The 15,000-nt window shown below is 44.4% G+C and overlaps 1 protein-coding gene across 2 annotated transcripts in view; it reads left to right on the forward strand.

Annotated features, from left to right (window-relative positions):
* Positions 1 to 5,525: 5,525 nt before the first annotated feature.
* P2RX5 (purinergic receptor P2X 5) overlaps positions 5,526 to 15,000 on the forward strand; it is a 35,738-nt gene continuing 26,263 nt past the window's right edge. For both annotated transcript variants that reach the window (XM_087702879.1, XM_087702880.1), the window contains exons 1-3: positions 5,526 to 5,959; positions 13,267 to 13,417; positions 14,585 to 14,656. In XM_087702879.1, the coding sequence (XP_087559005.1) occupies positions 5,739 to 5,959; positions 13,267 to 13,417; positions 14,585 to 14,656 (444 nt within the window). In that variant the 5' untranslated portion in view covers positions 5,526 to 5,738. The remainder of the gene's footprint in view (positions 5,960 to 13,266; positions 13,418 to 14,584; positions 14,657 to 15,000) is intronic.

Genomic DNA, 15,000 nt, shown 5'->3' on the forward strand with positions numbered 1-15,000 from the left:
AAATGGGAATAGAGAAGAAAAGAGAGAAGAGAATATGGAATAAGAATGGAAATAGAAGAGAATAGAGAAGAGAATAGAGAAAATAAGAATGGAAATAATAGAGAATAGAATAGAAATGAGCAGAGAATATAGAATAAGAATGGAAATTGAATAGAATAGAGAAGAGAATAGAGAAGAGAAAATAAGAATGGAAATAATAGAGAAGAGAATAGAGAATAGAATAGAAATGAGAAGAGAAGAGAAAATAGAATAAGAATGGAAATTGAATAGAATAAAATGGGAATAGAGAAGAAAAGAGAGAAGAGAATACAGAAGAGAAGAGAATATAGAATAAGAATGGAAATAGAATAGAATAGAGAATAAAGAAGAGAATAGAGAAGAGAAAATAATAATGGAAATAATAGAGAAGAGAATCGAAATGAGAAGAGAAGAGAGAATAAGAATGGAAATGAATAGAATACAAATGGGAATAGAGAAGAAAAGAGAGAAGAGAATAGAGAATAAGAATGGAAATTGAATAGAATAGAATACAAATGGGAATAGAAAAGAAAAGAGAGAATAGTAATGAGAAGAGAATATAGAATAAGAATGGAAATAGAATAGAGAAGAGAATAGAGGAGAATAGAGAATAAAATAGAAATGAGAAGAGAATAGAGAATAAGAATGGAAATTGAATAGAATAGAATACAAATGGGAATGGAGAAGAAAAGAGAGAATAGAGAAGAGAAGAGAATATAGAATAAGAATGGAAATAGAATAGAATAGAGAAAAGAAAGAAGAGAATAGAGAAGAGAAAATAATAATGGAAATAATAGAGAAGAGAAGAGAGAATAGAATAGAAATGAGAAGAGAATATAGAATAAGAATGGAAATAGAATAGAATAGAGAAGAGAATAAAGAAGAGAATATAGAAAAGAATGGAAATAATAGAGAAGAGAATAGAGAATAGAATAGAAATGAGAAGAGAATAGAGAATAAGAATGGAAATTGAATAGAATAGAATACAAATGGGAATAGAAAAGAAAAGAGAGAATAGTAATGAGAAGAGAATATAGAATAAGAATGGAAATTGAATAGCATAGAATACAAATGGGAATGGAGAAGAAAAGAGAGAATAGAGAAGAGAATAGAATAGAATAGAGGTCCTCCATTTGAGTGGTCCAAGGAGGGGGGGGGGGCTTTTGCTTGATGGCCGGTATCGTTTAATCGTGCTGCAAGATACATATTTTTTCACGTGTTTGCTCTGTGGTGTTTTGTTTTTTTTTTGCCTCCTGCCCCTTGTGGAGGAAGGACAGGGGGACAAGTGACCCAAATCATGTGGGAGCTGAACTCATAGAGAAAAAGAGGAAGCACGAAAGGAGGCGGGGGGAGAAACATCCTCCATTTGAGTGGTCCAAGGGGCAGAGGAAGAACAGGATGTGGCAACTCCAAAGGGATTTTATGCTTGCAGCCATTAAATTTATTCTCTGGCAACTTTAAAATGGGTGGACTTCAACACCCAGAATTCCCCAGACATAAAATGTTTTTTTTTTTAATTTCCTTTTATGGGACCCCTTTGAGCTCCATGGGCCCCGGAACAATGTACTGGCTATACCCACTTCTCTTCAGGCCTGCCTCCCTCCCTCTTCCCTCTTTTTTTGACATCACCCTTTTGCCCTGTAAGCTGGTTTTTCTATTAGTAAAGGGAATCACGTGAAGGGTTAATACCACCTTTATATGGCCTTGGTGAGGCCACACTTGGAATCCTGCATTCAGTTTTGGTCGCCACGATGTAGAAAAGATGCGGAGACTCTAGAAAGAGTGCAGAGAAGAGCAAGAAAGAGGATTAGGGGACTGGAGACTAAAACATAGCAAGAACAGTTGCAGGAACTGGGTATGTCTAGTTTAATGAAGAGAAGGAACAGGGGAGACATGATAGCAGCCTTCCAATATCTCAGGGGTTGCCCCAAAGAAGAAGGAGTCAAGCTATTCTCCAAGGCAACCTGAAAGTAGAACAAGAAGCAATGGGTGGAAACTAATCAAGGAGAGAAGCAACTTAGAACGGAGAACAACTGATTAGAACAACTAATCAGTGGAACAGTTGCCTCCAGAAGCTGTGAATGCTCGAACACTGGAAGTTTTTAAGAAGATGTTGGATAACTATTTGTCTGAAGAGGTGTAGGGTTTCCTGCCTAGACGGGGCTGGACTAGAAGACCTCCAAGGTCCCTTCCCACTCTACTATTCTATTCTATCCAACTTTGCTTAACCCAAAGATCCTGCATTTTCTTGGAACTTAAAAGCGTAACTTGGAGCTTATAAGTGTACCTTCAGGTACCGTCGACCGGGCAATGCCGGTTGGCGACTACTCGGGGGAGGTCTTTCTCTGTAGCTGCCCCGGCCCTGTGGAATGATCTCCCCGCAGAGATCCGGACCCTTCCCACTCTCTTGGCCTTCCGGAAAGCCATTAAAACCTGGCTGTTCCAGCAGGCCTGGGGCTGTTGACCCCAAAATACGGTCCAGCCCCATTTAGAATGGAGTGTGTGGTGTGCTGTTTTTAAATCTATCTTTTTTTCCCCCCTGTATTTTATTTTTGATTTATTCTGTACTGTAAGCCGCCCGGAGTCCTACGGGATTGGGCAGCATATAAATGTTATTAAACTTGCAAACTTGTAAAACCGAAACAAGCAGGTGTATTTCTAGATTATGTGCAAGCTCTTGTGGTTAAAAAGCTAGCCAGTTAGTCTGGCTTTTGGGCTGTAAACATTTCCTGCCTTTTTTCCTTATAATTCTAAGCCCTCTTACATTTCTTACTACTGGACCCTTCAAATGTAGGATGCCCGCAAAAACAACATTTAGCTATCATTGCTTTTCTTACAGGGGTGACAGGATAGCAATAGCAATAGCAGTTAGACTTATCTACCGCTTCATAGGGCTTTCAGCCCTCTCTAAGCGGTTTACAGAGTCAGCATATCGCTCCCACAGTCTGGGTCCTCATTTCACCCACCTCGGAAGGATGGAAGGCTCAGTCAACCTTGAGCCGGTGAGATTTGAACCGCCGAACTGCAGATAGCAGTCAGCTGAAGTGGCCTGCAGTACTGCACTCTACCCACTGCGCCACCTCGGCTCATAGCAGTCTTCCAGTACAGTATTTGAGGGGCTGCCCCTCAAAGAAGGGGGGTTCCACCTATTCGCCAAATGACCTGAAGGCCGGACAAGAAACAATGGATGGAAACTAATGAAGAAGAGAAGCAAACTGGAACTAAGAGGAAACTTCCTGACAGCGCCGAGAATTAATTAGTAGAACTGCTTGCTTCCAGAAACAGTGCACGACCCATCACCGGAGGCTTTTAAGAAAAGACTGGAGAGCCACCTATCTGTAATGGTACAGGGCCTCCTGCTTGAGCAGGGGGCTGGACTAGAAGACCTCCAAGGTCCCTTCCAACTATATTTTACTTGCCACAAAAGTAAAAAAAAATAACAAAAAAAAAGCTTCTTCCAACATGTTAAAAACAAGAAAAAAAGTTAAGGAAACAATTGGTCCATTGCTGGGAGACAGTGGCAAGAAGGTGACAAGCAACAGGGAGAAAGCAGAACTATTTAACTCATGTTTTGCATCTGTCTTTACACAAAGGGATAAAACAGTCCAACCTATCAAAAACAGCGCCACAAAAATCAGATTAGGAACACACGTTGAAATAGGGAAGAAAATGGTAAGTGAGCACCTGTCTGCCCTAGACAAGTTCAAATCACCAGGATTGGATGGATTACACCCCAGGGTTCTGAAGGAACTGGCAGACGAGATCTCAGAACCACTGAATTATATCTTTCAGAGATCCTGGAGCACCAGGGAACTGCCAGAGGACTGGAAAAGAGCTGATGTGGTTCCCATCTTCAAAAAAGGGGGGGGAAATCAGATCCAGGAGACTACAGACCTATCAGCCTGACCTCAACACCAGGAAAGATTCTGGAAAAGATAATCAAGCAACGAATTAGCGAACACCTAGAAGCAAACAAAGTAATAGCCAAAAGCCAACATGGGTTTGTCAAAAACAGATCATGCCAGACTAATCTTATTGCATTCTTTGACAAAGTGACAAAATTAGTGGAGCAGAGGAATGCCGTCGATATAGTTTACTTGGACTTCAGGAAGGCATTTGATAAGGTAGATCATAATCTACTACTAGATAAAGTAGAAGAATGTGGGTTAGACAGCATCACCACCAGATGGATTCGTAACTGGCTGACCAACCACACTCAACGTGTAGCCCTCAATGGAAGTGCATCTACATGGAGGGAAGTATGCAGTGGAGGACCCCAAGGCTCTGTTTTGGGCCCAGTTCTCTTCAACATCTTCACCAATGATTTGGATGAAGGAATAAATGGGGAACTTGTCAAATGTGCAGATGACACCAAGATGGCAGGAATAGCCAACACTCCAGAAGACAGGCTTAAGGTACAGAAGGATCTTGACAAACTTGAACATTGGGCACTATCTAATAAAATGAAATTCAACGCTGAAAACAGTAAGGTTGTACATTTAGGCAAGGAAAACGAAATGCACAGGTACAGTATAGGTGGTACCTTGCTCAATAGGAGTAACTGTGAAAGGGATCTTGGAGTCCTACTGGACAACCGTTTAAATAGGAGCCAGCCGTGTGCAGCAGCTGCCAAAAAACCCAACACAGTTCTAGGCTGCATCAACAGAGGGAGAGAATCAAGATCACGTGAAGGGTTAATACCACTTTATAAGGCCTTGGTAAGGCAACACTTGGAATATCTGCAACCAGTTCTGGTCACCACGATGTAGAAAAGACGTGGAGACTCTGGAAAGAGTGCAGAGAAGAGCAAGAAAGAGGATTAGGGGACTGGAGACTAAAACATAGCAAGAACGGTTGCAGGAGCTGGGTACGTCTAGTTTAATAGAAAGAAGGACTAGGGGAGACAGGATAGCAGTCTTCCAATATCTCAGGGGTTGCCCCAAAGAAGAGGGAGTCAAGCTATTCTCCAAGGCACCTGAGGGCAGAACAAGAAGCAATGGATGGAAACTAATCAAGGAGAGAAGCAACTTAGAACTGAGGAGGAATTTCCTGACAGTGAGAACAATTAACCAGTGGAACAGAAGTTGCCTCCAGAAGTTGTGAATGCCCCAACACTGAAAGCCTTTAAGAAGATGTTGGATAGCCATTTGTCTGAAACAGTATAGGGTTTCCTGCCTAGGCAGGGGGTTGGACTAGAAGACCTCCAAGGTCCCTTCCAACTCTGCTATTGTATTGTAAACTCTGCTATTCTATTCTATTCTGTCCAACTTTGCTTAACCCAAAGATCCTGCATTTTCTTGGACCTTATAAGCGTAAAACCGAAAGAAGCAGGTGTATTTCTTGATTACATGCGAGTGGTTAAAAAGCTAGACAGTTAGTTTGACTTGTGGGCTGTGAACATTTCCTGCCTTTTTTTGCTTATAATTCTCCGTCCTTTCTGACTCTGTTATTCTGCTTCCCTCCCTCCCTCCCTCCCTCCCTCCCTCCCTCCCTCCCTCCCTCCCTTCCTTCCTTCTCTGGAGGTTTTTAAGAAGAGACTGGGCAGCCCCCTGCCTAAAATGGTGTAGGGTCTCCTGCTTGAACAAGGGGTTGGACTAGAAGACCTCTGAGGTCCCTTTCCAGCTCTCTCTTGCATTTCAGTTTGAGAAATACCAGCATTTAACACACACACACACACACTCACCCTTGCTGGATCTGCAGCAGCAGCGACAATGTTTTAGATGAGGCTGGCATTCCTGCTGAGCCACCTTCACTGCTGCTGCATCTCCATCCGATGCGCCTCGGATGCTCCAGCATCTCCGCCAATGGATCAGATCGCCTGGAGAGAATTGTGCTTCTCGCTTTTCGATTACAAAACCGAGAAGTATGTCATCGCCAAGAACAAGAAAGTGGGGATTCTCTACCGGACGGTCCAGCTCTCCATCCTGGTCTACATCGTGGGGTGAGGGTACCTTGGTATTTTATCTTTTTGGGGAGGGGGAGGGAGGAGGAGGCAAATAGCTTCTTCTGCAGGTAGGGAGGAAGGGATGCGCAGCAGCGCCCGGGTGCAAGTTGGGAGGCAAGAAGGGGAGGTGGTGAAAATCGGGGAAGGGTCTTTCTTTACGGGAGGGTGGACAAGGGGAGGGTTTTTCTCCAGGTCTCCATCCCCGCCTGGCTGGACTGGTCTGGGTGCAAAAGCCAGTTTGGGAAGGGGGGGGGGCTGCATTCAGCTGCCATGCGGAGCAGCGCCTGGCGTGAGATTGGGGGGGAGCTGGTTTTTCTTGTTGGTTCAGAAGAAGCTCGGTCTCTCTGCGTTTTGTGGTTGTGTGAATTCAGTGGAGATTTTTTTTTCCTTTCTTTTTGTCCTTCTCTCTCTTTCTCCTTTCTTAGCATTCCTCTGTGGATCGTCCTTCGTTCTTTTCGTCCTTCCTTCCACCCTCCTTTCCACCTTGCCCCTTTCTCTTTCTTTCCTTCCTTCCTCACTCCCTCTCCTTTCCTTTCTTCCACCCGCCATCCTTCCCTTCCTTCCTTTCTCTCCCCCCACTCCTTCCATTTCCTTCCTTCCCCCATCCCTCCTCCTTTCTTTCTTTCCTATGTTCCACCCTCCCTCCCGCTTTCTCTCTGCACTCCTTCTTTTTCTTTCTTTCCTTCCTTCCACCTTCTGTCCTTCCCTTCCTTCCTCTCTCTCTACTCCTTCCTCTTCCTTCCTCCCTCCCTCCTCCTCTTTGTTTCATTCTACCTCTCCCCCTCCCTCCTCCTCCTTCTCCTTTTCTTTCTTTCTTTCTTTCTTTCTTTCTTTCCTCCCCCCACCCTCCCTCTTCTCTTTCTTTCTTTCTTTATCTCTCCTTCATTCCTCCCTCCCTTCCTCCTTTTTTCTTCCTTCCACCTTCTGTCCTTCCTTCCTCTCTTCCTACTTCCTCTTCCTACCTCCCCCTCTTTCTTTCTTTCTTTCTTTCTTTCTCTCCTTCACTCCTTCCTCTTCCTCCCTCCCTCCCTCCTCCTCTTTCTTTCATTCATTCTTTCTTTCTCTGCCTCTTCTTTCTTTCTTTCTTTCTTTCTCTCTCTCTCTCTCCTTCACTCCTTCCTTCCTCTCTCCCTCCCTCCTCTTCTTTCTTTCATTCATTCATTCTTTCTCTTTTTCTCCCTCCTCCTCCCTTTCTTTCTTTCTTTTTCTCTCTCTCTCTCCTTCACTCCTTCCTTCCTCTCTCCCTCCCTCCCTCCTCATCCACCTAAGAGAACCCCGAGGGATTCTTACAATACCATTTGCATTTTTTCCTCCTGATAGAAAGGTGCTAGGGAGTCTCCTCGTCCCAGCCAGCCTCTTTTGGGGTGCCTAAAGCCTTAAGAGACCCTGGAAACCCCGGTTTTCTCCCCCCCACCCCAGGCAGAGATTTGGGTGGCCCTGTGAGTGGAGCGGGAAAATCTCTTGTTCCATCTCCGTTTGCAAGGAAGCCTAGAGGTGATCTGCAGGTATCCAGAGGCAGAGACACTCTGCATCTGCTCAGAAACCCTATTGCCTTAATTTGGAAATGCAGCATCCAATATTGGGGCCTTCCATGAAACCAGGGAGTTATTAAAAGAGCTGCATGGTGTGAGGAAGACAAATGTTGGCAGGAGCGATGCGTCGCAAATGAAAATGTGGAAGGAAGGCGTGCTATTTGAAGCCACTGTGGGAAGTTATCATCCAGCCCTCTCCCCCCAAAAAAATGAAATATCCTAGGAAATATTGAAAAGGCTGAATATTTCTCTGGATGTGAAAAGAGAAAAACATGCTTTAAAAGACGGAATAGTTGCCTGTAGCTTCCTGCCCATCCCCACTTTGTCAATAGGCCATTGAGAAGGCCAGGCTAGCCCACTTTACATAATAAAGACTTCTCCACTGCAGCTGCAGGGGGAAGGGATATTGGAACGTTGCTCAACTCCCCACATGGCATCTGAGAATTCATCACAGCCTAGAAAGTACCCCTGCACGGCCCCATGGGAGTCGGACAACCAATCAGAATACATTTCTTACACAGGAACAGGAAACAGAGAGGTGGGACTAACCAGGGTATAAAAAGCCTAGCAAGCCCCTCCCTCAGCCCTTCTCTTCTTCTCCACCAACATTGAAGCATGTGGTCACCTTTTCTGTCCAGGGCTCAAGCCATGTGTCCAACAATAAACCATCTTTCCAAGCAGCCTCCATGTCTCCAGTGTCTTTTCCCCCACTTGGAGCCGAACCCAGAAGGACATTTCTTTCAACACCACCTCACTACGCTTCATCAAAACTGCCATGGAAACGCAACCAATCTGAGTCCTTTTGTTGTGACCACACTGCCAGTCCCCGACTTACAACCACGACTGAGCCCAAAATTTCTGTGGCTGAGCGAGATGGTTATTGAATGAGGTTTTTGCCCCATTTTACGACCACTCTTGCCACAGGGGTTGCGAAAATCACTGCAGTTGTGAAGTTAGTGAAACGGTTGCAGGAACTGGGCATGAAAATTGAAATTGAAATTTAATGAATTTATATGCCGCCCAATCCCGAAGGACTCCGGGCGGCTTACAGAATACAATTCTAAAAAAAATTAAAATTAAAATTAAAATTAAAAATAGAGAAGAGGAAACAGATTTAAAAGAAACACGTCATGCACTCAATCTAGGCGGGGCTGGACCTCATTCATGAGGTCAACAGCCCCAGGCCTGCCGGAATAGCCAGGTTTTAGTAGACTTTCGGAAGGCCGAGAGAGTGGGAAGGGTCCGGATCTCTGTGGGGAGATCGTTCCATAGGTTCGGAGCAGCTACAGAGAAGGCCCTCCCCCGAGGAGTTGCCAGCCAGCATTGTCCGGTCGACGGCACTCGGAGAAGGCCCATCCTGTGAGATCTTATTGGCAGAAGGTATGTGGCAGAAGACAGTCTCGCAGATATCATGGCTGGTCTAGGGAAGAGAAGGACCAGGGGAGACTGGAGAGCACCTTCCACTTATTTTCCAAAGCACCCGAAGGCCAGACAAGGAACAATGGATGGAAACTAACCAAGGAGAGATTCAACTCCTAGAAATAAGGAAAAATCTTCTGACAGTGAGAACCATCAACCCATGGACACAGAAGTTGCCTTCAGAAGTTGTGGGAGCTTCATCTCTGGAGGCTTTCAAGAAGAGACTGGACTGCCATCGGTCAGAAATGGTGTAAGGTCTCCTGCTTTGGTGGGGGGTTGGACTAGATGACCTACAAGGTCCCTTCCAACTCTGTTAATCTGAATAAAGAGACTTTGGGAAAAGTGCAAAAACGATAAAAAAAAGATGATCAAAGGCCTGGAGGCTAAAACACACGATGAACGGTTGCAGGAACTGGGCCTGGCTACTCTAGGGAAGAGAAGGACCAGGGGAGACAGGAGAGCATCTTCCAATATTTGAGGGGCTGCCCCAGAGAGGAGGAAGGGGGTCCAAGTTATTCTCCAAGGCACCCGAAGGCCGGACAAGGAACAATGGATGGAAACTGACCAAGGAGAGATTCAACCTGGAAATAAGGAGGAATTTTCTGACAGTGAGAACAATCAACCCATGGAACAGAAGTTGCCTTAATAAAGGCTTCAATAAAATATTACTTAGTTTATGCTAGCAAAAAGTAAGTTATGAACTGTGAAACTGACACAAGTAAAGGGGAATTTTGGGGGTGGGGAAAGTAGGTGCCATATTAGGTAGATGTTTATGATAGGAGGCCAAAAATTGGGGGGGGGGGTGGTTTGAGCAAACTTGTTTAAGGGGATAAAAAGGGGGATAAACCTATAGACGGTGACACGGTGGCTCAAGGGCTAAGACGCTGCTCTTGTCGGTCAGGAAGGTCGGCGGTTCGAATCCCTAGCGCCGTGTAACGGAGTGAGCTCCCGTGTCTTGTCCCAGCTTCTGCCAACCTAGCAGTTCGAAAGCAGGTAAAAATTGCAAGTAGAAAAATAGGAATCACTTTTGGTGGGAAGGGAACAGCGTTCCGTCCGCCTTCGGGCGTTGAGTCATGCCGGCCACATGACCACGGAGACGTCTTCGGACAGCGCTGGCTCTTCGGCTTTGAAACGGAGATGAGCACCGCCCCCTAGAGTCGGGAACGACTAGCACAGATGTGCGAGGGGAGCCTTTACCTAAACATATAGACGGGGGTGAAACCAGGCTTAATAGCAGTGACTGGGAGAGGGATCTTGGAGTCTTAGTGGATAACCAGTTAAATATGAGCCAGCCGTGTTCAGCGGCAGCCGAAAAAGCCAATGCAATCCTAAGCTGCATTAACAGAGGGATATAATCAAGATCAAGGGAGGTCCTAATACCTCTCTATAAAGCCTTAGTAAGGCCACACCTAGAGTACTACAACCAGTTTTTATCACCACACTGTAAAAAAGATGTGGAGACTCTAGAAAGAGTGCAGAGAAGAGCAACCAGGATGATGAGGGGACTAATAAATATGACCCTGTTGCCCAGCATCTGAATTCTGATCATGTGACCATGGGGATGCTTCGAAGGTCGTAAGTGTGAAAAATGGCCATAAGTCCCTTTGTTCAGTGCGTTTGTAACTTCGAAGGGTCACAAAGTGAACCGTTGTTAAGACGAGGGCTACCTGTAAACTCTGCGATGAATTTGAGTCCCGGTAATTCTTGGTTCCTATCCTAGCCTATGTTGGGGGTCATCAAGAGATCATCCAGCCTTGGTTTAAACAGCTCCAGAAAAAGAGTCCCTTCCCCCTTGAGTCCTCTGGTCCACCAGGGAGCAGACCTTCTATTTGGAAAATCTTCTCAGACAGAATCATAGACTGTGAGGCTTGCAAGGGCCTTGAGATCATCTAGCCCAACCCCCTGTCAGACCTGGGGGGGGAGTACCGTTTCAACATCCATGAAAGATGGCCATCTAATCTTCCTTCCTTCCTTCCTTCCTTCCTTCCTCTTCTCCTCTTTCTTTATTTTATCTTTCTCCCCCTTCCTTCCCTTCTTTTGTTTTTTCTCCTCTTTCTTTTCTCTCTCTCTCTTTCTTTCTCTTTCTTTCTATCCCTTCCTTCTTTCTCCCTCCATCTTTCTCTCTTTCTTTCTCTTTCTTATTTTTTTTCTTTCCTTCCTTTTTTCCTTCTTCCTCCCTCCCTCCCTTCGTCTCTCTTTCTTTCCTTTCTTTCTTTCCTTCCTTCTTTCCTTTCTTTCTTTCCTTTCTTCCTTGATTCCTTCTTTCTCCCTCCCTCCCTTCCTTTATCTCTCTTTCTTTCTTATTTTCTTTCTCTTTCTCTCCTTTCTTTCCTTCTTTCTTTCTTTCCTTTCGTTCGTTACTTCCTTCCTTGATTCCTTCTTTCTCCCTCCTTCCCGCCCTCCCTCCCTCCCTTCCTTTGTCTCTCTCCCTCACTCTCTTTTTCTTTCTTATAATTTCTTTCTTTCTTTTTGAAAAGTTTTTATTCTCTTGCATACAATTATAGGTATACATTCATATAGTTATTCTTCTTCTTCACAATTGTTATTCTTATACATTTATTATTCCATTTAAAAGATTATAATATACAGTTTGGGTTGCTTTATTTACAATCCCTTCCACCTGTTGTAACACCACCTTGTTTTCCCTTTCTTTTCTCCCTCCCTCCTTTCTCTACTTTCTTCCTTCCTCCTCTCCTTCCCCTTCTTTCTTCCCTTACCTCTCCCCTACTCCTACTCTTCCTCTTCCCCTTCCTACCCTCTCTCCTTCTCTTTTCTCTCCCTTCCACTCTCCTCTCCTTACCTCTTTCTTCCTTCCCTCCTCTTCCTCTTGTCCTCTTCTCCTCTCTCCCTTTCTTCTTCTGTTGTTATAGGTATCTCTTTCAAATCTCAATTTATGTTTTCTTGGGAAAGTATTTCTGCAAAGCCAAATATAGTTTAGCATCATTTCTTATTCTTTTTCCTTCGCTGATCTATCCTATGTTTTTTTTTCCCCTTTTATATCTCACTCTTGAATATATACTTGTATATTTAGTACTTTCTTTTCTGATTTCCCCCTTTCCCATTTAATAGTGTTTCGTCTGGGTTCTGTATCTTCCCCTTACTTTCTTTTCTAGATTCCTTTCTCAAGCCAGTCATAAAATCTTCCCCAAGTCTTGAAGTACACCGATTGCTCTTTATCCTTTATTTTCATTGTCAACCTGTTCTACACAGTCTAATTTTTTTTAAAATTGTCTCTTCATCTTTTGGTAACTTATTTGATTTTCAATTCTGGGCAAATACAATTCTCACTGCTGTAGTTACATGTATAATGAAATAAGTATCCTCTCTCTTGTGTTTTTCTGGGGGAATACCCAGTAAAAATGTCTCTGTTCTAAATTCTATTTTTTGTTGTAACATTTTCTCTAGCCATGTTCTTATTTTAGTCCAATATTTCCTTGTTTCGCCACATGTCCACCACATATGATAATATGAACCTGTTGCTTTCTTTCTTTCTTTCTTTCTTTCTTTCTTTCTTTCTTTCTTTCTTTCTTTCTTTCTTTCTCTCTGTTTCTCTCTTTTAATTTCTCTCTCTCCCCCTCTTTTTCTTTCTTTTTCTCTTATTTTTCTTTCTTTCCTCTCTTTCTTTCCTTCCTTATTCCTTCTTTCTCCCTCCCTCCTTCCGTTCCTTCCCTCCTTTGCCTCTCTCTCTTTTTTCTCTCCCTCCCTCTCTGTCTCTCTGTTTCTCTTTTTTGATTTCTCTCTCCCTCTCTCTGTATTTCTTTTTCTCTTTCTTTCTTTCCTTTCTTTCCTTCCTTCCTTGATTCCTTCTTTCTCCCTCCCTCCTTCCCTTCCTTCCTCCCTTTGCCTCTCCCTCTCTCTCTTTTTTCTCTCCCTTCCTCCCTCCCTCCCTCCCTCCCTTTCTCTCTCTTTTAATTTCTCTCTTTCTTTTTCTTTCTTATTTTATCTTTCTTTCTTTCCTTCCTTCCTTGATTCCTTCTTTCTCCCTCCCTCCTCCCTTCCTTGCTTCATCTCTCTCTCTCTCTCTTTCTTTCTTTTGTCTCCCTCTCTCTTTCTTTCTTTCTTTTCTCTCCCTCTCTCCCTGTTTCTCTTTTAATTTCTCCCTCTCCCTCCCTCTCTCTCTTTTTCTTTCTTCTTCCTTCCTTCTTAATATAATTCTCCCCACCGTTTATTGGTCTCTATGGAAACACATCCATTCCAAAGGAGAAGCCACCAGCTTCAAAGAACGTTCCTGAACGTTCCAACATTAGCTCTCTCTCAAAATGCAAAACCTGGTTAAATGAGCTCTAAACAGCACAAACAGACCCATGATTGGCTGTTTTTAATTGCTTGACCTTTGCTCTCCGTCCTCCCTAGGTGGGTCTTCCTGGTCAAGAAAGGGTACCAGGAAGTGGACGCCTCCATCCAAAGCTCGGTCATCACCAAGGTGAAGGGCGTGGCCTTCACCAACACCTCGGAAATGGGCAAGAGGATTTGGGACGTGGTGGACTACGTCATACCCCCTCAGGTACCGGCAGACCTCTGCTTACCACCACAACTGTGCCCACGGTTTTGGTGGCCTTATCTTTTTGAAAAGTCCAGGATTGGGGAAGAGTGGTGAGCTCCGATTGGCTGAGGTTCTCTGATTGCTCAACAATTCCCAGCTTCCTACAAAATGCCACAGATTTCCTTCCTTCCTTCTTCTCATTTTCCTTCCTTCCTTCCTCCCTCCCTTCTCATTTTTCTTCCTTCTCCATGTTTCCCTCCATTCTCACTTCCCTTCCTTCCTTCTTTCTTTGCATTTTCCTTCCTTCCTTCCTTCCTTCCGTGTTTCCCTCCATTCTCACTTCCCTTCCTTCCTTCCTTCCTTCCTTCCTTCCTTCCTTCTTTGCATTTTCCTTTCTTCCCCCCTTCTTGTTTCCCTCCCTTCTCATTTTCCTTCCTCTCTCCCTTCTTGTTTCCCTCCCTTCTCATTTTTCTTCCCTCCTTCCTTCCTTCCTTCCTTCCTTCCTTCCTTCCTTCCTTCCTTCTCCGTGTTTCCCTCCATTCTCATTTTCCTTTTTTCCCCCCTCCCTTCTCATTTTCCTTCCTCCCTCCCTTCTCGTTTCCCTCCATTCTTATTTTTCTTCTTTCCTTCCTTCTCCATGTTTCCCTCCCTTCTCATTTTCCTTCCTCCCTTCTCGTTTCCCTTCCTTCCTTCCCCGTGTTTCCTTCCATTCCCATTTTCCTTCCTTCCTTCTCCCCGTTTCCCTCCATTCTCATTTTCCTTCATTCCTTCCTCCGTCCCTTCTCGTTTCCCTCTATTCTCATTTTCCTTCCTTCTCCTTGTTTCCCTCCATTCTCATTTTCCTTCCTTCCTTCCTCCTCACTTTCTTTCCTTCCTCTCTCTCCCTCTCCTTCCTTCCCACTTTTTCATCTTCCTCCCTTTCTATCCTTCCCTCCCCCTCACTTTTTCTCCTTCCTTCCTTTTCACTTCCTCATCTTCCTCCCTTCCTTCTTTCTTTCTTTCTTTCTTTCTTTCTCCTTCCTTCCCTCCTTCCTTCCTCCTCATATTCCTTCCTTCCTTCCTATCCTTCCTTCTCACTTGCTCTCCTTCCCTCACACTTCCCTTCCTTCCTTCCTTCCCACCCCCCCTCCCTTCTTTTTCTCGCAAAATTCTCAAACCCTTTTCTAATTTCTTCCCTCTCTTTTTTAGGGTGAAAGTGTTTTCTTCGTAATGACCAATCTGATCATCACCCCCAACCAGCAGCAAGATACCTGCCCTGAGGTAAGATGGGACTAAAACTGGCCAGGATGACAGGTGTGCAAGGAAATGTGCGTGAGCACAAGGACCGAGTGTGCAAACAGTGAGGAGCATAGATCCAAGGAGAGATGGCTATCCGGGTAACACAAGTTCAAACAAGAAGGGAATAAATGATGAATATCCTACCAGAATAGCAGAGTTGGAAGGGACCTTGGAGGTCTTCTAGTCCAACCCCCTGCTCAAGTAGGAAACTCTATACCATTCAAGACAAACGGTTGTCCAATCTCTTCTTAAATTCCTCCCGTGTTGAAGCATTCACAACTTCTGGTGGCAAGCTGTTCCAGTGGTTAATTGTTCTCACTGTTGGG

This window comes from Thamnophis sirtalis, unplaced genomic scaffold (genome assembly GCF_051295495.1).
Source record: "Thamnophis sirtalis isolate CommonGarterSnake01/CBP01778 unplaced genomic scaffold, rThaSir2_p1.2 scaffold_17, whole genome shotgun sequence".
NCBI classification, from domain to species: domain Eukaryota; kingdom Metazoa; phylum Chordata; class Lepidosauria; order Squamata; family Natricidae; genus Thamnophis; species Thamnophis sirtalis.